Source organism: Hyperolius riggenbachi, chromosome 1 (genome assembly GCF_040937935.1).
Source record: "Hyperolius riggenbachi isolate aHypRig1 chromosome 1, aHypRig1.pri, whole genome shotgun sequence".
NCBI classification, from domain to species: Eukaryota; Metazoa; Chordata; class Amphibia; order Anura; family Hyperoliidae; genus Hyperolius; species Hyperolius riggenbachi.
Genome location: NC_090646.1, coordinates 363,403,428 through 363,426,404, shown reverse-complemented (window position 1 = coordinate 363,426,404; position 22,977 = coordinate 363,403,428). Strand labels below are relative to the sequence as shown.

The window sequence follows — 22,977 nt, the reverse complement described above, 5'->3', positions numbered from 1 at the left end:
TTTTTTTTTACCGCATAAGGCAAATTAAACTTTTACTAAACAGTTCTTAATGAATTGAAGACAAAATTATTTCCTTCCTGCAATTCAGATATCCCCAATGTTTTGAATACAAATGATAAAAGTATTACTTTACTGCCACCTAGTGCTTAAAAGCAAAATTACTTAGTGTATAATCTGTCACAAAATATACGATACATTTTTAAAGTGAACCTTAACTGAGAGGCATATGGATGTTTCCTTTTAAACAATACCAGTTGCCTGGCTGTCCTGCTGATCTCTTTCGCTGCAGTAGTGGCTGAATCGCACACCCGAAACAAGCATGCAGCTAATCCAGTCTGACTTAAGTCAGACCACCTGATCTGCATGCTTGTCAAGAGCTATGGCTAAAAGTATTTAAAGGGAACCTTAACTGAGAAGGAAATGGATGTTTCCTTTTAAACAATACCAGTTAATTGGTGTGGTTGATCTATTTGGCTACAGTGGTGGCTGAATCACACACCTGAAACAAGCATGCAGCTAATCCAGTCTGAGGCCTGGTGCACACCAGAGGAGTTTTTCTGAGCGTTTTGAGTTTTGAAATCTGCTGCTAATGTTATCCTATGTGTCTGTGCACACTGGAGCAATGATGTTTTGTAAAAAAAAACCCATAGCATTACATTGGGAAGAGCTTTTGAAACCTCTAGCGCCCAAACGCTAGAGGTTTCAAAAGCTCTTCCCAATGTAATGCTATGGATTTTTTTTTTACAAAACCTCATTGCTCCAGTGTGCACAGACACATAGGATAACATTAGCAGCAGATTTAAAAACTCAAAACGCTCAGAAAAACTCCTCTGGTGTGCACCAGGCCTGACTTCAGTAAGAGCACCTGATCTGCATGCTTGTTGAAGGGCTGTGGCTAAAAGTATTAGACACAGGATCAGCAGGAGAGTCAGGCAACTGGTATTATTTTTAAAAGGAAAAAGCCACATCCCTCTCAGTTTAGGTTCCCTTTAAGACCAGGGTCAAACTTAACACAATTGCATGAGTTTTCCCTATAGCACATAGTGACAAACTCATGTGATTCTGCTAACTGTGACCCTGGCCTAAAGGGAGAAAATATTGTGATTTGTGGTCAGTTTTGATTAAAATAATTTAAAAGTTTACAGGCTTCCCAAATTGTTTGTATCATGAATATCAAAACAATATTTTACAAATTATAATAAATATATAGAATAGATAACACACCTAGCTTGCAAAGCATGTTGGATTTTTCAGCAAATAAGCTAAGCAGTCAGGGCTGGTGCACACCAAAAACCGCAAGCAGATCCGCAAAACGCTAGCGTTTTTTGAACCGCTTAGTGTCATTTTGATAGCGCAGTTTTGGGGCGTTTTGCGTTTTTTGCGTGCGTTTTTGCAAGCGTTTTTGGAAGCGTTTTGCGTTTTTCAGGAAAAGAGGTAGAAAGACCTTAAACAAAGGGTTAAAGTGCGATATATTGATGACACATGTGAAGCACATTGAGCAATTGAAGTAAAAAACCCAATATAAAAAGGGTGGGGTCCTTAACAACATTGTGGGTTAGTTCAGGAGAGGTGACACTGTGGTTTGGAGAGAAGAGTGACTTGTTTTTGAAAATGTTTCCTGATGTGCTGTTATTGCTCTGTGTAGCAGCATATATGAGACGTAGGAGATACTGGGTGCATCCCATGCTACAAGAGCGGCGCCGGAAGGGTCAATTTAGGGCGTACGTTAAAAAGGGGCGCTGGGAAAAAAGGGCGCCGGGTTTTTAACGATAAGCATGGATAACGTTTAAAAATGTATTGTACTGTATTTCGTTTAAAATTAATGTTTTTTAAAGTTATAAATCATTAAATAATGTGCATTAAATCGGCAATTGTAAAAACGTTAATCTTTCGTTTAAATACTGAAACGTATAATAACGTTAAAAAAAAAATTACTAAGTAACCCTCCCTGTACCTACCCCTAACCCCTAGACCCCCCTGTTGATGCCTAAACCTAAGAACCCCCCTGTTGGTGCCTAAGTAACCCTCCCTGTACCTACCCCTAACCCCTAGACCCCCCTGTTAGTGCCTAAACCTAAGACCCCCCTGTTGGTGCCTAAACCTAAGACCCCCCTGTTGGTGCCTAAACCTAAGACCCCCCTGTTGGTGCCTAAACCTAAGACCCCCCTGTTGGTGCCTAAACCTAAGACCCCCCTGTTGGTGCCTAAACCTAAGACCCCCCTTTTGGTGCCTAAACCTAAGACCCCCTGTTGGTGCCTAAACCTAAGACCCCCCCTGTTGGTGCCTAAACCTAAGACCCCCCTGTTGGTGCCTAAACCTAAGACCCCCCTGTTGGTTTTTTCGTTTAAAAATAATGTAAAAAAAAAAAAAAAAAAAACTGTACTGTTTTTCGTTTAAAAATAATGTTTGAAAAAAAAATATTGTACTGTTTTTCGTTTAAAAATAATATTTAAAAATGTATAAATCATTAAATAATGTGTAATCATGAGAAGCAGTAATAAAACATTAAGTCTCCGGGCGCCGCTTTTAAAACGTTATTTTTCACCGGCGCCCTTTTTTCCTATCGGGCGCCCATTAAACGATATTTATTATAGGAGTGAATGGCGGCGCCCGATTTGTCCACTAGCCTCAGGCGCCCGAATTTACTGTTTCCCAATTTAGGACCCTATATAGAGATTTGAGGCACCATCCAGAAAAGTTTTTTGGCTACACCCGCATGTCTGTGTCCAGGTAAGAATACTTGTCACTTATTTTTATCATGGGGCTAAGTATTTTGGGGAGGAATGAAATTGGACCCTTAGTTAACTGTGTTTGACTGTAAACAGAAAAACAACACAATAATCAATCCGGTGTATACATAAGCTAACCAAATAACTGTGATACTTGATCCTGGTGTGTTATGTATTCAATGCCTAAGGCCTCCATCTAATTTTTCTATAGGAGTAACTACTATTATATTATATATCCATAGTTTACCCAAAACATTTGGAGTATATTATGACCTTACATACTCCTGGTGCATACTTCATTAAGTATATGGCAACAATCAGCATATGGGACACAGTAATGAAGCAATGTTTGAACAAAATCTTTCGTTTTAATGTTTTGTTCTTCTGTGCAAAGAATATTTTGGACATGTGTTGTCCATACTTTGCTTTCAGCAGCAAAAGTAATATGTCACAAATGAAAAATGTTTCTGCAACAAACAACAGTAGATCTAAAGATAAGCATGCTCCTTTTTCCTAGTTTTGATGGCCTTTTAGCCAAACTGAAGGCTGCCCTTCGCCGACAAGACACTAACTTTCGCCTAGCAATCACACCAACTGAGCGACTCCTCATAACATTGAGGTAATGTAAAGTAAGATCCAAATCTGAGCATTGAACAATAAAATAAAATGTAAAACTACAAAAAACTAGTCATGTTGTGATAGCAAATCACACATACTACCAGGGCCCTGATTGTAAGCATGTGTACCTGATTCAGCATTTGTATGAGGCTGGCTGTGCGATGTTAAATCAGTGTACACTGTAGAGTCACTGTGCATAGATGATGTTTGAAATCGCATACCTTGATCAGGGCGCTGAGGTGGAGGCATAGAGTAATGAGGCTGTTGACCATATGGCATGTTATGCATATGCATTGGTGGGTAGTGGGGTGGGTCATAAATGCGTTGCATATGGTAAGAGAGTTGTGGGTGTGCATTATATTGTTGGCTGGAAGCAGGCAGGTGTGGTTGCTGCAAGTAGTTGTGCACATTGTCATCTGCACGGCTCTCAGGTAGTAAGAATCTCCCCAGGGTCTCAGAGATGGCATGTCTGGCTGCCCATTGCTTATCAGGAGGCACTTTTTGTAATAGTGGCACCAAACTTAAAAGATACTGTGTGCATGGCTCTTTAAGTTGTTTCATTTCATCCTCTCGCTTCTCCATATGATCAACAGCCTTTTCTATTGAACTAATCAGCTTCTGGTCGTATTCAGCCCTGCTCATACCTCTTCCTATTCTCCTGCCTTGTGTAGCTATCCTCACACCTCTACTAGACCTGACAGTTGTGCGTGTCTGACTACTCGCTGGGCTGTGTGGTGTGTGATCTGGGGTAGTAGAGTCACTGTCTTCCAGTGTAGCAGTGTCAACATCCTGTGTAGTGTCTTCTTCAACTTCCACATCACTGGTGGTGGTAGGTGGCACCTCTACATCGTCCTCCTCAGGATCTGGTGGTAGGCTATCTTCAGTCCTTTGGAAAGGGGAAAGCACAACTTTAGTTCATGGAATAGTGACCATGGATGTCACAGCAAATATATGGGCACAATGCGATGCATCTTTCATTGCAAAACAATAGCAGTAGCCTGTCTATTTTTCCCATTATTTGTGTACATAGCTTTTAGGCACAGCCCCTGAGCAAGCATAGAGCAAAACTGGCCTGAGTAAACTAGCACTGATTTTGGTAGATGTGTGTTACAGATGTGTGATGCAGACACTACTGCAGCCAAACATATAACCAGCACTGTCAGGCAACTATTATGTTGGGTAACGAACAGTCCACATTCCTGTCATGTAATAATCATTTTAAACTGGACCTATGCCATCCTTACATTAAGCTACGTCCCCCAATATATTTGGTAGAGTGATGGCAGATTATGCGTTCCACACTACTGAATTGCATTGTGGGCCTACTCCTTCCTTCACTGTTCTATTGGCGAAGTTGACAAACATTGCAATAGGTTAACATTTACGCCATACTTACTCAGCCGGTTCATGATGTTTTCTTAGAAATTCTAATATGCCACAATATTTATATTTTGTTCGCTGCGAACTTCCAGACCCACTTTTGGATTCATGGTATTGCTTTTCAATCTCCTTTTTGTAACTGTCTCTGACCGACTTCCATCTTGTCCGCAGGAGGGCAACTAGGAATAAAAATAAACATACATGTTATTTCTTTTCTTTTGCAGATTTCTGGCAACAGGGCATTCATATGCAGCACTTCACTACCAATTCCTCATGGGAAGAAGTACAATCCGATACTTAGTTTTGGACACCTGCAAATTGATCTGGAAAGTACTTCAACCGGAATTTATGCCAACTCCTGACGTACCTATGTGGGAGGCTAACATGCAGCTTTTTTGGGAGAAACATGATTTCCCTAACTGCCTTGGAGCAGTGGATGGGAAACATGTCAGACTGGTTATGCCTGCATTCACTGGCAGTCTCTATTACAATTATAAAAAATTCTTTTCACTAGTGCTCATGGCTGTTGTGGATCCTAATTTGAAATTTATCTATGTGGATGTTGGGGCTTACGGAAGTTCCCATGATTCCTCAGTCTTCCAGCACAGTCGATTTGGCGTGAAGCTTCGCACAGGCCAGATGACTTTACCACCACCACGCCCCTGGCCTGACACTGTAGAACCACCTTACCCCTGTGTGTTTGTGGCTGATGAGGCCTTTGCACTGTCTGAGCATGTTATGAGACCGTATGCACAGAGAGATATGACTCATAAGAAAGTAGTCTTTAATAACCGCCTGACCAAAGCCAGACAAGTAGTAGAATGTGCTTTTGGAATTCTGGCAAACAAATGGCGCATTTATCACACTGCTATAAAAATGCAACCAAAGTATGCTATAATAGTGGTGAAGGCAACATGTATTTTGCATGATTATGTGAGAACACTAGATAGCATGACCATAGAGGAGGAAGAGGGGGATCTTTCAAACAGTGCTCTTGTCACTTTACCACCAGCTACTTTACGTGGTCCCATTTCTGCCATTCACAACAGAGACAAATTAGCTGATTATTTTGTGCCATAACTGTAAGAACTAAAAAACCTGCAGGCTGCTATTTACTTACATGACGAGATCAGTATTATTGTGCAAATAAACATTCTTGAAACCGTGTTGTATGTCTATATCATTCATGACACTCTAAAGTGGCAAATAGCGCCCTAATAATACATGTGAGTACATACACACACATGTACCTGCTGTTTATAAGGAGAGATGGCTATAGAGAGAACAGCTTTGCCAGACACCTGTGATAATGAAATTTCTAATTGTTTAATTACTCATTTAGTGGAGGGGTGATGATATATTGTCTGCAAAGTGCTGCATGAAATCAATAAAATACAACAATTCTGTACACATATACTTACTCTTAGAATCCTTGCCCTTTTGGCTCAAAGTATTCCATTTTTCTCCAAGAAAATCTTTTGCAATGTTGCTCCAGATTTCATGAGCCCTTTGGTGGTCTTTATATCCAGGCAAAGACTTGTCATAAAGTTCTGGGCTGTTTTCAATCTTAATTATCAGGTTTTCTGTGGTAAACCACTTTGCTGCCATCTTCCTCCTGCGCAGTCTAAAATCCCTCATGCAAATCTGCCACACAGGAAGCACACTTTGACCTGGAAGTGCGCATTCTTGAAAAAAACGCATCCGCATCCGCATCAAAATCCGCTTGATCAAGCGGTTTTACAGGCGTTTTGCGTTTTTCCTATACTTAACATTGGAGGCAGAAACACATCCAAAATCCAAAAAATGCCTCACCCAGGCATTTTTCGTTTCTGCAAAACGCCTGCCGCTCTGGTATGCACCACCCCATTGAGATACATTGACCAAGCAGATCCGCAGCCGCAAGCGGATCTGAAAACGCCCAAAAAGCCGCTCGGTGTGCACCAGCCCTCACTGCATATGTAGAATCCTTGTTTGCATCAGCCTCTATGCAACAGCCTCCTCGCATAATCATATGACTGCAGAGCCCTGTGAGTGGGTCAGGAACTGATTTCTTTGGCTCCTGACCCTGTCTATCAATGTAAGCAACTCCCATAGGCTTACATTGATAGACACGGTCAGGAGCCGATGAAAGCGGCTCCTGACTAGCTCACATGATTCTGCCATCATAGAGACAGCAGAGTGGGTGGCCCAGGATCCCGGCGTGCGGCGTGGATGGCGGTTCGTAAGTATTCTGTCGTTTATTGTACCAGTGGTCTCTGGTCCTTAGGGGCAGAGACCATTTGGTCTTAAGTGGTTAATAAGCATACATTAATGGCTTGGAATCGCCCTCCAACCACAGGTGCATATTTAGACTAGGTTCACATATGTTTTAAAAACGTATCCATGGCTCCGTTTTTTGGCCCGGATCAAAAACATAGCCACGGATACCAATGTTAAAAATAGCAACCATCTTCACTTAAAAAAAAAACAGATCCGTCAGCGTTCAGTGGGAATCCATTTTAAAAACCTGAACAGACCGTGATCACTCCCGCATACATGGAGGGGTAGTGAAGGGCAATGTAAAAACGCATCCCCCTCTACACATGTAATTTTGGACACTGAAACAAATCCGTTTCTGTGTCACAGCCTGTGGGTGGGGAGGGGGCCGCCATGCTGGAGGGGGTAGCAGCCAGGACGGGGGTGACAGCGGTCGGCGGGTGGGGGTTTCGCCCCCCCTCACCTGGGTCCCCCGTCCCCCCTCCCTCACCTCCAGCTATTTGTGCAAAATTTGTTAAAATGTAAAGTGTGCATCGAGCGAGGAGCTTATCTTCTCTCCACTTCCTCCGCTCACCACATCACTTCCTGCAATGTTGCCCTCCGAAGTATAGAGGGCAATATTGCAGGAAGTCAAGCGGCGAGCGGTGGAATGCAAGGAGAGAAGGTACGCTTCACCGCTTGCCTCATACTTACATTTTAACAAGTTTTGCACAAATAGCTGGAGGTGAGAGAGGGGGCGGGGCGACCCCCCGTCCTGGCTGCTTCCCCTCCAGTTCGGCGGCCCCCCTCCCCCAGGCATACGTTTCCACGGACTGGAAACGTATGCTCCAAACATATTAAAAAAGTTAAACACAAAGGACAAAAAAAAAATATATACCAAAATACCAAACCGGATCTGTTTCAAACAGATCCGATCTGTAAAAGGAGTAGTGTGGACGTAGCCTTGATTTAGTCTTTCTTCAAATTGATCATGGAGTATCTCTGCAGTCTAAGCACAGCAATTAGAGTACATTGGCTTCAATCCATCAAGCATTACCGCATTCGGTAATGCTGAAAACAGCTGACTTTACGGAGCACTTAGTAAAATGTTAATTCATCAAAGCAGTTACCGCATGAGAAGAAGACATTCCTGTGCAGAGAGATAAATTACCGACTTGTTAAGTGATTACCTCAACACATGTCAGTAAAATGTCAGCAAATGTTAATTCATCAAGCTCACAGCATTCGATAACATGTGCGGTGTTTATCTCCAGCTCTCCCCTGTCGATAAGGAGCTTGGAATGCCTTCTCCGTGTGTGACAGGACCATAGAAACCTCCCCTGTCCCCTGCAAGTGCTGCTGATAGGTTGGCCAGGCTTCTCGGGTGGAACAGACCCCCCCCAGGCAGCCAGGGGAGAGAAAAGAATTAAAGTTATTTTCCAGGCACCCTTCTTTTCTAGGCACCCTTCGGTAGTGTAACCCCTTGAGTGCCTGTTTAAATATGCAGGGATGCAAGTGGGAGCTCGTGGCAAAATGACCTAAGCAGGGAATGTGTAATGTTTCTCAGCAGTTCATCTAAGCTGTGGCAAGTAAATAGAAACTTAAAGGGGAACTGAAGAGAGAGGTATATGGAGGCTGTCATGTTTATTTCCTTTTAATCAATACCAGTTGCCTGGCAGCCCTGCTGGCATGGGCGTCCGCACATATGGCAAAACCGGGCATCTGCCCGAGCCTGGCCGCCCGCTGCCCCCCCCTGGCCGCGTGCCCGTGCAGCCAGCAGGAGGGGAACACGCAGAGAAGAGAGAGAGCGCTATGGGCACAGTGGGGAAGGGCGGACGTCTCCCCCCCCTTCCCTCACCTTAGGGGTCTCTCTCTCCCTCGCTGCCCCCTCCGGAATGAAGTGTGCAGCGGCTGGCAGCGGTGGGCGGAACTTACCTCCTCTCGCTCCTGCGCCGGAAGTTCTGGTGCCGCACTCTGGTCTGGATCAGGCCAGAGTAGCGGCTAATCCATCCGGCGCGTGCGACGAGAGGAGGTAAGTTCCGCCCACCGCTGCCAGCCGCTGCACACTTCATTCCGGACTCCGGAGGGGAGAGCGAGAGAGGGAGGGAGAGCCCCCTAAGGTGAGTGCCCATAGCTCTCCCTCTTCTCTCCGCTGCTCCCCTCCTCCTGCACACATGGCCACTTTTTCTGGGGACATATCCCCCTGGCTACATATACCGGGACATATACCCCTGCCTACATATACTGGGACATATACCCCTGCCTACATATACTGGGACATATACCCCTGCCTACATATACTGTCTGGGACATATACCCCTGCCTACATATACTGTCTGGGACATATACCCCTGCCTACATATACTGTCTGGGACATATACCCCTGCCTACATATACTGGGACATATACCCCTGCCTACATATACCCCTGCCTACATATACTGTCTGGGACATATACCCCTGCCTACATATACTGTCTGGGACATATACCCCTGCCTACATATACTGTCTGGGACATATACCCCTGCCTACATATACTGGGACATATACCCCTGCCTACATATACTGTCTGGGACATATACCCCTGCCTACATATACTGTCTGGGACATATACCCCTGCCTACATATACTGGGACATATACCCCTGCCTACATATACTGGGACATATACCCCTGCCTACATATACTGTCTGGGACATATACCCCTGCCTACATATACTGTCTGGGACATATACCCCTGCCTACATATACTGTCTGGGACATATACCCCTGCCTACATATACTGTCTGGGACATATACCCCTGCCTACATATACCCCTGCCTACATATACTGTCTGGGACATATACCCCTGCCTACATATACTGGGACATATACCCCTGCCTACATATACTGGGACATATACCCCTGCCTACATATACTGGGACATATACACCTGCCTACATATACTGGGACATATACCCCTTGCCTACATATACTGGGACATATACCCCTGCCTACATATACTGGGACATATACCCCCGCCTACATATACTGGGACATATACCCCTGGCTACATATACTGGGACATATACCCCTGCCTACATATACTGGGACATATCCCCCTGGCTACATATACTGGGACATATACCCTTGCCTACATATACTGGGCACATATACCCCTGGCTACCTGTTCTGGGGACATCTCTACCCCTGGCTACCAGTTCTGGGGACATCTATACCGCTGGCCACCTATTCTGGGGACACCTATAGACCTGGGGCTACCTATTTTTGGGGAACCACTGCTGTCAGATTGAGTGTATTTTGGGGAACTGCTGCCAGGTGAGAGGTGTCTACATATTAAGGGGGCATTCTGCCTATTTATGTGAAAAGCTGTCTATTTATGTGCCTCATGACTGCTGAATTTGTCTTGTTGCGGGCCTCATGGTTACTGACTTTGTCTTGTTGGGGGCCTCATGATTTGTTGGGGGCCTCAAGATTGCTGAATTTGTCTTGTTGGGGGCCTCATGATTGCTGAATTTGTCTTGTTGGGGGCCTCATGATTGCTGAATTTGTCTTGTTGGGGGCCTCATGATTGCTGAGTTGGTCATGTTGGGGGCCTCATGATTGCTGAATTTGTCTTGATGGGGGGGGCCTCATGATTGCTGAATTTGTCTTGTTGGGGGTCACATGATTGCTAACTGCGAGACTATGGAAAAAGCTGAATCATCATCATATGAGACAATAGCATTAAACCTACTTTTTCTGCTTTTTAAAACAGAAAATGAAACTGGGAGGTTCTAAAAAAAATGAATAATTTTTTTCAGGAGTACGATGGATGAAATTGTTTATCTTCACAGTTTATTTTCAACTTAATTTTCCATAATGTTCATGTATGAGTTAAAACGTTTGTATTTAGTTTAAATTGCTGTTGGCACTTTGTGATAGTAAAGTGACTTTGCAGTTTGGACACTCGACCTCCAAAAGGTTCGCCACCACTGTCCTAATCTAATGTCCCACCATTGCTTAGTTCATGTAAACTTGTCTCCACCCACGACCACACCCACATTCTGGTTCATGACCACACCCATTTTTCGGCGCGGCGCGCGTAGCTCCATTTTAACACCGGCCCAAATTTTTAACTCCCCACTTTTTGCCCCCCCCTGGAAAATTTTCTGCGGACGCCCATGCCTGCTGGTCTATTTCTCTGCAGTAGTATCTAATGAAAACCAGAAACAAGCATGCAGCTAGTCTTGTCAGATCAGACTTATAAGTCTGAACCACTGAAACACCTGATCTGCTGCATGCTTGTTCAGGGGCTATGGCTAATAGTATTAGAGGCAGAGGATCAGCAGGGCTGCCAGGCAACTGGTGTTGTCTAAAAGGAAATAAACATGACAGCCTCCATATACCTCTCTCTTCAGTTCCCCTTTAAGACTAATGAGACAGATTCAGCAAGAGCAGAGGCAGCACAACAAATATAAAAGGCACATGTATAGGGATGTCGGTGCTGCCTCTTTCCTATTGTAATGCCCTCACTGCACGGACCTCTTCGGTAACTTACCGAACATCTACCACATGTGTGAAAATATTGATGAATTAGCACAGTGAAGTGTAAAATACCGAATGCGGTATTTTAAAGAGACTCTGTAACAACAAAAACCTCCCCTGGGGGGTACTCACCTCGGGTGGGGGAAGCCTCCGGATCCTAATGAGGCTTCCCACGCCGTCCTCTGTCCCACGGGGGTCTCGCCGCAGCCCTCCGAACAGCCGGCGACTGTGCCGACTGTCAGTTCAATATTTACCTTTGCTGGCTCCAGCGGGGGCGCTGTGGCGACTTTCGGCACGGAAATAGACGGAAATACCCGATCTCCGTCGGGTCCGCTCTACTGCGCAGGCGCCAGAAACTTGCGCCTGCGCAGTAGAGCAGACCCGACGGCGATCGGGTATTTCCGCCTACTTCGGCGCCGAGAGGCATCAGAGCGCCTGCGCAGGAGCCAGGAAGGTAAACATTGCGTCACGGCTGTACGGAGGGCTACAGCGAGACCCCCGAGGGACGCAGGACGGCGTGGGAAGCCTCATTAGGATCCTGAGGCTTCCCCCACCCGAGGTGAGTACCCCCCAGGGGCCGTTTTGTCGTTACAGTTCCTCTTTAAGGACTGGGATTTTGTTATCGAACACCCTTTGATGAATTGAAGCCATTGTGTTTTTGTAGGTAAAACATGCTTGCTTCTTACCTCCTTACTTAGTAATCTTCAGCCATAAATTTAGAAGTGTAACCATAGTAAGTATCAGGCCTGGAACCCACTAGAAAGCTCAAAATGCAATCGCAATCTCTAGCGATTTGTGATAGCGTTTTGCAATCGATTTTGGAGCGATTTCCCTGCTCCAATACAATTCATTAGAATGGAAACGCTCCCAAAATGCTGCATGTTCTGCAATTCTGATTTCCTTAATCCCAATCACTCTAGTGGAATCTGACCCATCCATTTACATTGGAAGAGCGATTCGGGAAATCACTAGCGATTGAAAGCGCTCCCTAAACGCTCAAAAAACACTCTAGTGGGTTCCAGGCCTAAGTAAAATAAGTAGTGGCTGAATAAAGTAAGCTAGCACCTATTCAGTAAGCAGTGGCATAGCTGAGGAACTTGTGGCCCCAGTGCGAGTTTTACATGGGACCCAAGGACTCTATAGATATGAAGTCCCAAAACCTACTAAGGACAATTTTAGTGTCAGAGAGGTGTAATCAGAGTAAGGAAATGGGTAGTTAAGGATTACTACTATTCAATGCACGTGTAGAGGTGTTCATTACCAGTACAGCTCTGATTAAAAGCTAATACGATAGAAGAAGAAGGGCCCCTCATGGGCCCCTCTGGTCCAGGGGCCCCGTGTGGTCTCAACCTCTGCATCTCCTATTGCTATGCCGCTGTCAGTAAAGAGTTATTGGGCGAGACTCCCTAACACTGCTACTTCCTGCTGAGTTTCTAGTGGCTGCCTCACAATCGCTTTGAGTCTGACAGGAAAAAAGTGCTATACAAATACTGGAATTATCATTATAAATGTCACAGGAAACAAAACTTACGTCTTAAGAATAGAGATCTGTCAACAAAGGATCTTGTTTTAATTAAAGATCCAGGCTTTTGCGTTGATCTTCCTCTGAGGCAACTAAGTGTATCTAAAAAAAAAAAAAATGATTAAAAAGCAATATTTTCTTTTTTAATAATGTTCATTCATAAACACTTTCCATTTCTGCATGTAATTAAAATTCTAGTCTCATTTAGTTTCATGCAAGTTAACATTGTAGTTCCAAAAACCAGATGCGCACCGATCTCGGGCTTACACATTAATGTCTGCTGCTTATTATTTTTATTCCCATATATTATCCTGTATAATTTTTCCAATTGTGTAATTAATGATTGTGGTGTTTTGCTTGCGGATAGGTATGAAACACTGGGCTGTTAGGGCTGGTGCACACCAAAACCCGCTAGCAGATCCGCAAAATGCTAGCAGATTTTTAAACGCTTTTTTTTATTTTTATGAGGCGTTTTGCTAGCGTTTTGCGGATTGCTGCTGCGGTTTTCAGTATAGTAGATTTCATATATTGTTACAGTAAAGCTGTTACTGAACAGCTTCTGTAACAAAAACGCCTGCAAAACCGCTTTGAAGGGCCTTTTTTTAGAGCGGTTTGCGTTTTTCCTATACTTAACATTGAGGCAGAAACGCATCCGAAATCCAAAAAATGCCTCACCCAGGCATTTTTCGTTTCTGCAAAACGCCTGCCGCTCTGGTGTGCACCACCCCATTGAGATACATTGACCAAGCAGATCCGCAGCCGCAAGCGGATCTGAAAACGCCCAAAAAGCCGCTCGGTGTGCACCAGCCCTTACTGTGGAAATCCTGTTAACCATGCCCATTTAGAGACCATGTCCAGTTCAGAATATAATAGCCAATGATCTGGTCCTATTAACCTCTTCTGCATTTTATTGTTAAAAAGGTTTGTTTTCATTGCTAGCGCTCAAATAAAAATAATCATTATACATTATGCCAGCAGCACAATTGAAGTTTTGTGATATATGAGATAAGTAGTCAAATCAAATTTGTGTTTTTGTCTACAGTAGCACTTTTTATTTTAAAACTATTATACATGAGAATAGTTCACAGTGCTCAGTTGCAGAATAATTCTGCATGTCCACTTACTGCCCATACAATTCTATGGACCTGTTCACATCTCTGTGTTGTAACAGGTCATTTTATTCTAACTCGCTGCATGCAGGCTTTGTATTATTAACCACTTTTGTGTTTTACTACGATATATCTACGTCGGGTAGGACTTCAGTTCCTGCCCAGCTACATAGATAGGCGACAATGGCGGCGGATGGCCGCCGCTCGCTCCTGTGTGGGTACTCACTGCCACCCATTAGAGGGAAGATGAATGAATGGGAACGCAGTTCTCATTCATGAATCTAAGTCCCTGTGTCAATGATCGCTGGCATCGATGAGATGCCGTGGTCATTTGTAACTTCCGAAGTAACACGTCCATGCATTACTTCCTGTTAGCGTACTTACAGTGCGCTAACAGGAAATAAGGCGCGAGGACATCTTGTGGCCAAATAGTAAAATTACACCTACATACCTTTATTTTAATAAAAAGACCCACATTTACATTTTAAATTAACACCTTACCTCTCACACTACCTCCCACACCTTACCTCCCATTATTACCAAAATAAATTACATGCATAAAAAAATGACATAAAAAAAATACATAAATAGTTACCTTAGGCACTGAACTTTTTAAATATGTATGTCAAAATGGTATATTAACCATTTCCGCCGCCCGGACGTGAAGCTCACGTCCGGGCGGCAGCTCTGCAGCGCTCCCGCACTTGGGCACGCCCCCGCATCCCCGCTGTGCCGCCCGGTAGCCCTGGGATCAGTGAAAGGGAACATGGTTCCCGATCACCGATCCCTTTCCCCCGCAGAAAAACCGAAGCGCTCACCTGTGAGGCTTCAGTTCTTCTGCCCGGAGAGAGTTCCGCATCGCCCTTGTACTTCCGCTTAGCAGGAAGTACAAGGATGGGGAAAAAAAATTAAGGTGGCCATCTTGTGGCCAAATAGTAAAACTACAGCTACACATATTTTACATCACAATTTACACAGATAACAACATTAAAAATTAACTGTTTATGCCCCACACCAAAATATTCCCCAAATAAAAATTTTAATGGAAAAAAAACAAAAACATTACAATAAAAAAAAAAAAGACATAAATAGTTACCAAAGGGTCTGAACTTTTTAAATATGCATTTGAAGGGGGTATACTACAAACATTTTTTAAATTATAAGCTTGTAAATAGCGATGAACGTAAAACGGAAACAATGCACCTTTATTTGCAAATAAAATATTATCGCCATACATTGTGATAGGGACAAAATTTAAATGGTATAATAACCGAGACATACGAGCAAATAAAATACATAGGTTTTAATTATGGTAGCGTGGATTATTTTAAAGCTATAAAGGCCGAAAACTGAGAAATAATGAATTTATTCTATTTTTTACTTATTAATCCTGTTAAAATGCATTTACGGTAAAGTGGCTCTTAGCAAAATTTACCACCCACAGAAAGCCTAATTAGTGGCGGAAAAAAACAAGATATAGATCAATAAATTGTGATAAGTAGTGATAAAGCTATTAGCGAATGAATGGGAGGTGAAAATTGCTCCGATGCATAAGGTGAAAAATCCCCGCGGGCTGAAATGGTTAATGTAATTTATGAAATTATGGGCTTGTAAGTAGTGATGGACACAAAATTGAAAAAAATGCACCTTTTTTCCAAATAAAATATTGGCGCCATACATTGTACTAGGAAAATATTTTAAATGTGTTAATAACCGGGACAAATGGGCAAATAAAATGTGTGGGATTTAATTACGATAGCATGTATTATTTTAAAAATATAAAGGACAAAAACTGAGAAATAAAGAATCTTTTCCATTTTTTTCTTATTTTTCCTGATAAAATGCATTTAGAATTAAATAATTTTTATCAAAATGTACCATCCAAAGAAAGCCTAATTGGTGGCGTAAAAACAACATACAGATTGTTTCATTATGATAAGTAGTAATAGAGTTATAGGCGAATGAATGGAAAGAGCGCTGAAAGGTGAAAATTGCTCTTGTACAGAAAGGGAAAAGCCCCTCAGTATAAATACTAAATAATAATAATAATAATAATAAAGTAGGGAAGTGGTTAAAGGCTATGTCCAGTCTTCATTGCAGTTCACACTCATAATGTGTGCATTATGCAACTGACCACTGTGACTTCAGCAGTATACTGCACTTGCGCAGGACGGTCTCGCTGAAGTTAATCTGTACGAGGATGCACTCGGCCAAGGCCGTGCAGGCGCAGTGGACTGCTGACTGATCAGTTGGCAGAATCAAAGCTAAGCAGCGGCAGGGGAATGGAGGACCATTGAGGACCGGCGCAGGAACAGGATGGCTGCGGGGGCTGGTAGAAGCCCCAGGTAAGTGAAACTCTCTTTATTTTATATGGTTTAGGTTTCCTTGATGGCTAGGTTCACAGTGGTCAGTTGCAGAACGCATGGGTTATAATGAGTGTGAAACACAATTGAGCACTGTAAACTAAGCCTAATAGTTTATTCTGTATATTTTTTTTCTTCTTCTACCAGTTTAAGAGAAAATAAAATAATTCTTGGAAAATTATATCAGTGGCGTACCTACCATAAGACAGGCTCACAGCACCGGGTGTAGCCATGGCTAGGGGTGTCGCTGTGGTGCTCAGTCACTGTATTTCCACCTGGTACCTTTTTCGCAGTTTGGGCAATATTCAGGAAAATAGCAGCAGGCAGTGCAGGGGAATATACTACTTCCTGCACTAGATGTCGCACCCCTCCCCCTTCCTGTCCCATTGGCAATGTGTCTTCCTCGCTCTCTACACACAGCCTGCAGTGAGTGAATGTGCAGAGCAACAGGGCGAGTGGAGAGAGAGATTGCTGTGCTGCAGCTGGGACATTAACAGGGAGAGGTGGCTGAATGCCCTAGACTATTGATTATTTATCCTGATCAGAGTAATTAATCAATAAGGCAGGGCAGTCTGCTGTTGCAGAATCCAGTGGCACTGACATCTTCTGCAGCACTGTATAGAGTACAGAGTTTCATAACAGTTAACTCCATCCACATCCTGATGACTTATTTTCATCAAAAATCCCCCAAAATTTTCAGTGAGACGCTCCGCGCCCCAACCCGTCAAACCTCCCATCCAAAAAATTGGTTGTTTTTGGGGGGGTGTCTGTAAATAATCAGCACCGGGTGTCAAATTCCCTAGGTTCACCACTGAATTATACATTTATACACACACTGCTGAATCAGTAGGGACAATTAAATATCTACTTTTCAAATTTGCTCTGGTCCATGAGGTGAAATCCACCCCTAAATATGAAGTGGGTAAAGACAGGCTTGCTACAATATCTAGGAGGTTAATATAAATATAAAATATACTAAAGTTTACCTCATGTGCTTACCTTTATGTAGACGGCTTTCTAAGGGTTCCTTGAAAGTAAATGTTAGAGTGTCTAAGAAGGAAGAATAATAATTTTCTATTTGTTCAAATGTAACTGGGACTGGATGCCACTGCTCTGCTGGAGTCATATGAGTCCTCATCTCCTTCTCTGATGCTACAAAATCCTGTTTAAATAACACGTGAAATATTAGCTACTACTATCTGAGAGAGCCTACTACTGAGAGAGCCTACTACTATCAGAGAGCCTAAGCGTTTTAAATCCTATGGGAGAAAAGCGCTATAGAAATGTTATTGTTACATGAAACCAGTTTAAAGAAACGTTTTACTTGGTGTACATTCGTTTTTAGCAATAGGATACTGAGTAAGGCCTCGTTCACACTATACGCACTGCTGTGCGCATTTCGGTAGCGCGTATGGTATACGATCAGCAAGAACATCAGAAGTGCATAGGCAGCACTTCTGACGTTCAGACTATGTGCGCTGAGCAGCAGTGTAATGCGCTATCGCACTGCTGCACGCATTTCTGGCATAACGCATTGCTGATCGCATTCACTGTAATGAGTCGGACCAGCAGCGTAACACAGATGGCTTGCGATCGGGTGCGCTTGCATCCCGAACGCACAGCCATACGCGTTGCCTAATGTGAATGAGGCATAAGGGTATTAACCACTTTAGCCTAACTGGACGAAATTGCTCGTCCAGTTAGGCTGCGCGCACTCCCGCAGGTCGCGCACGCTCCCGCGGGCCCCCCCGTGCGCGCCCCCCGCTGCTGGCCGTTAGCCCATCGATCAGTGAAAGGGATTATAAATCCCTTTCACTGATCGGACCCCCCGGGGAAAAGCCGACAGCGTCACTTCAGACGCTGCGGCTTTTCTGAGCTCAAAAAGCTCCCCTGCTACAAACTTCTTCCTGGGAGCGAGCTCGATCGCTCCCAGGACTTTTTGACTGTGGCCATCTTGTGGCCAAATAGTAAAACTACACCCACATACATTTTACATTACACATACACACTTTTTACATTAAAAATTACCTGTTTACTTCCCACACCAAAAATTACCCACATACAATTTTTAATTTAAAAAAAAAAATGTACAATAATAAAAATAAAAAAAAAGCATAAATAGTTACCTAAGGGTCTGAACTTTATAAATATGCATGTCAAAGGAGTATATTAATATATTTTTAAAAAATTATGGGCTTGTAAATAGTGATGGACGCAAATTGAAAAATTGCACCTTTACTTCCAAATAAAATATTGGTGCCATACATTGTGATAGGGACATAATTTAAATGGTGTAATAAGCAGGACAAATTGGCAAATAAAGTACATGGGTTTTAATTACGGTAGCATGTATCAATTTCAAACTATAATGGCCAAAAGCTGAGAAATGATTTTTTTCCATTTCTTTCTTAGTATTCCTGTTAAAATTGATTTAGAATAAATTAATTTTCAGCAAAATGTATCACCCACATAAAACCTAATTGGTGGCGGAAAAAAGAAGATGTAGATCCATTCATTGTGCCGAGTAGTGATAAAGTTATTGGCAAATGAATGTGAGGTGAAAGTTGCTCAGATGCAAAAAAAATTCAACCCTGTGGGCTTAAGTGGTTAAGGTCTTGCAATATTGGAATGTGTGTTTAATCTGTTTTACAGATTGCCCAACAAGCTCATGGTAAACCAGAACTCTTAGACCTGTGTAAAGGATCAAAAGAGCCTCTTACTAAGGCTATGCAAAACAGAAATTTGCCTTGTTATATTAAAATGTGATTCATTAGCTCCCTCTACTGGCCACTTTATTACATTGCCACTAGTTTATATTCAGCTTTATAGTTACTCCTCCTTTCTTGGGACTTCATCTTTAGCAGATAACAAAAGGGGTGTCTTTATCCATGCTTTCCACAGATGTTCACTTAAAGCTGAATTATGGCAAGTACCTTCCGTTTTAAGAAGGCAAATCACACCAAGCATTGCTTATTAGTAGGAGGGCTTTTTGATCTATTTTAGTCCCCTATACTTTCCTAGTGGTTTGGGCCACCCCGAGCTGCTTGGTTACTCTGTTGTACTGGTCCAAGCCCTATCCCATACAGCCATATCAATCCCTGCTATGCACTGAGGAGGTCCAGGCTGTTTACATGTGGGGTTGATGTGGTTCTGTAAAATTAAAACTATAGGTGTGCTATACACCAGCGGTTCTGGATGCAAGCCTGGCTTCAGAGATAATCTGCATATTCAGTAGCAGTGCATTGTGGGTAACCACCGATGTTCACTTACTGTAACCTGCCTGGCATTTTTTCCCTAGCTCGTCCAGAACGCCAGGGAGGTTAAAGCTGAATTATCGCAAATACCGTCTGCTTTAAGAAGGCAAATCACAGCAAGGTCCAATACTGAAACTAAAAGGAATTATGAGAACTGAGTGCTGCCAGATGGGGATTTATATTGCCTGCAATTTGAGGCTTTGGCCTGCAGCTCCTCACACAGGCATCTTCACTAGGCAGGCGCAAACATTGAGATTTCACGTTTGCAAATGTGCTTGCAAATTTTACCATGAACATTCGTGAACTGATCGTTCGCGGCGAGCCCCATTGACTTTAATGGCCTACGAACTTCTGAAACCTTTAGGGCATCTCTGCAGTCACAATTTCTTTAACCTCCTTGCCGGTTATCCCGAGCTCAGCTCGGGGTAACCTGCGCAGGAGGATATCTCAGGCCCCGCTGGGCCGATTTGCATAATTTTTTTTTTGTTACAAGCAGCTAGCACTTTGCTAGCTGCTTGTAACTTCCGATCGCCGCCGCTCGCCGCCGATCCGCCGCAATCCGCCGCGCCGAGTCGCTCCCCCCCCGCCCCAGAGCCCTGCGCTGCCTGGCCAATCAGTGCCAGGCAGCGTTGAGGGGCGGATCGGGATTCCCTATGACGTCCCGACGTCCATGACGTCGGTGACGTCATCCCGCCCCGTCGCCATGGCGACCGGGGAAGCCCTGCAGGAAATCCCGTTCTCAACGGGATTCCCTGCATACTCTGATCGCCGAAGGCGATCGGAGTGGGTGGGGGGATGCCGCCGCTTAGCGGCTATCATGTAGCGAGCCCTTGGCTCGCTACATGATTTAAAAAAAAAAAAATTTAAAAAAATGTGCGCCGCTGCCTCCTTGCCGGATTTTTTAGACCGGCAAGGAGGTTAAAGGACATCTGAGGTGAAAATAAACTGAAGAGAAAAGCTATTATATCTATTCTCCTCCTCCTAAAAATGTTTTTTTTAGATGTCCCAGTTTTTTATTTTATATTTAAATCTAGTTTTTAAGTATTTACTGTTTCATTTTCTCTGCTTAATGACACCTTCATTGAAGTATGCCAGAGCTAAAATCTATGAATTATTGACCCTTTTTATCTCTCTCCTGCTCCAGGAAGCCATTTACTGACAGGAAAGTGTTTTATGGCTGTACTTACATATCAGTGAGGGTTATGCTATAGTCTGACCCAGTCCTGACCCGGGTAGAAACTGTCACTTACATACCTGATGTTTAACTCTTTCAGCCAGAGAAAGAAAGAAAAGGAACATAGCCTAGTTATTTCTGTACTTGGCACTATACATACACATGTCTATCTCATCATGTCACACGTCACATCGGTTGTCCTTTAAAAAAGGTGTACAAAGTTTACCAAAACCCGGACAGTGTTATGGCGGAGGATCAAGGGTGAAATGTTCTGCAAAAAAAAATATGTATTTTACGCAGAGGTTTTTCATGTGTAAATGCCAAAAATTGCATATAGTTTCTAGATTTAGCAAATAGAGGTCTTTAGTATGGCCGCCACGGTTACCTGCCTAAAAATTGTTATTTGCAGTCACTGTAGCAGAGACCAGAAATGCGTGTGATTGCAAATTTATCAATTACAATTTAAAACTTTTTGTGACCTAAAATTTCAACATTTTAAAATGTTTCAACTCAACGTGCCACATTGCAAACTACTTCACTTTACAGCCATCACCATCCTTCCTGCCCGACAAAAAACAACGCCAGTCCTCAGAGAGGCCTGAAATATGTGTCATTCCAAATTTATGCATCTCATTTTAAAATTGTATGTCATCAAAATGTTTAATTTTACATATGTCATGACAACTAGTGTTGTGTATAACATTATAATTGCATCCACTGTATGAGAGGCCTGAAATACATTTTTACTAATTTTTAAGCTAAAACTGTCAAGCCCCAAAGTTTGCATAATCCAATGTTGGTAGGAACAAATGATATACTGGGTGCTGGAGGTGTGGTGGAGCATAGCTGTTCCTGTGGCCAAGGTGGGCATGAGGATGGTGTAACAAGCAAAGTGTTTATATTTTAAATAATTAATTTCATTGAAAAAAAATGATTGCTTGGCAGGCACCAGGCAAATAATTTGGCATATTCCAATGTTAGTAGGAACAAATGACATCCTGCGTACTGAACGTGGTACTGGATAGCTTATCGGGTCTGACTGTTTTTCCATCCTGTCCCACCTGCCTTTAGGGTAAAGGGTAAAAAAATGGCACTATGGGAAAGTATAGGGTGGGTGTGATTTGCCGCATTATTCGCGCTACTTGTGAGCACGCAAATATTGCATATTTGCTGGCAAAGGTGTTCTGCCATCCCTAATCTTACCATGCATCAATGTCTGCAAATACATAGGCCTAGTTAGTGTAACAATCTACAGACCTGCATGTACATCCAACCATAGCATAAGATCTTGGACGAATTCAAACACATTCTCCGACAATGCAGCAAAGCAGAAAGATGGATGGACTAACCAGAAAAAAGTATGACATTGCCCCCCATCGCTACTCCCATACAGGCGGACTTTCCTTGAGGGATGGTTACACTGAGTATGCTCTATGGAAGCCATTTCCTGACCATTATGGGAATGAACAATGTACAGGCATACTGCTTGGCTAAATTGTGAACATGGGAAAGTACATGCTTAGATTATTTAGAATATTGATACATTGCAAGGATAACATTTAGCTTCTACCACCTCACCTGGATGAGTTGAATGGCATCTTGCTGTTGATATATGCTTTTAACTTTACATGTGAAGTTGTCAATGGCTTTTATATGGTCTTGGCAAGACTCAATTTGACCATCATAGGCCCACAAGGCCATGTTTGCTTTGTCATCAATAAACTTCTTTGCTAGTTTTTCCTCTTCGTCAAGCAGTAATCGCAGCTCTGTGAATTTTGAAGCCACAGACTCTTTGCTTTCCATAGTGCGAGCCTACAAAAATAAAAAATATTAGTCAGGCGTGTCATAATGAGAAATTAAGGCAACGTTCATCATGTTTTATTCAGAGTGGAAAATTGGGCGCAGTATTGAATTTTCTGGCACAGATGAAACTTAATGAGTAAAGTTACCATACACTAGCAAGTTATCCCCCCCCCCCCCCCCCCAAACCCCATCAAAAAGTTCCAATATACAGGTTCTTCTAAAAAAAAATTAGCATATTGTGATAAAGTTCATTATTTTCTGTAA

General features: G+C 43.0%; 1 protein-coding gene across 3 annotated transcripts in view; it reads right to left on the bottom strand.

The window, feature by feature from the left end:
• Window positions 1-22,977, bottom strand: part of TRIM14 (tripartite motif containing 14) — a 65,050-nt gene that overhangs the window by 13,401 nt on the left and 28,672 nt on the right. For 2 of the 3 annotated variants that reach the window (XM_068234244.1, XM_068234246.1), the window contains exons 3-7: window positions 22,489-22,722; window positions 17,482-17,644; window positions 13,020-13,112; window positions 4,744-4,906; window positions 3,282-4,233 (exon numbers count right to left, since the gene is read on the bottom strand). In XM_068234244.1, the coding sequence (XP_068090345.1) occupies window positions 3,414-4,233; window positions 4,744-4,906; window positions 13,020-13,112; window positions 17,482-17,644; window positions 22,489-22,722 (1,473 nt within the window). In that variant the 3' untranslated portion in view covers window positions 3,282-3,413. Of the gene's footprint in view, window positions 1-3,281; window positions 4,234-4,743; window positions 4,907-13,019; window positions 13,113-17,481; window positions 17,645-22,488; window positions 22,723-22,977 lie in introns of those variants that run through there. The other variant, XM_068234245.1, reaches the window with a different exon arrangement.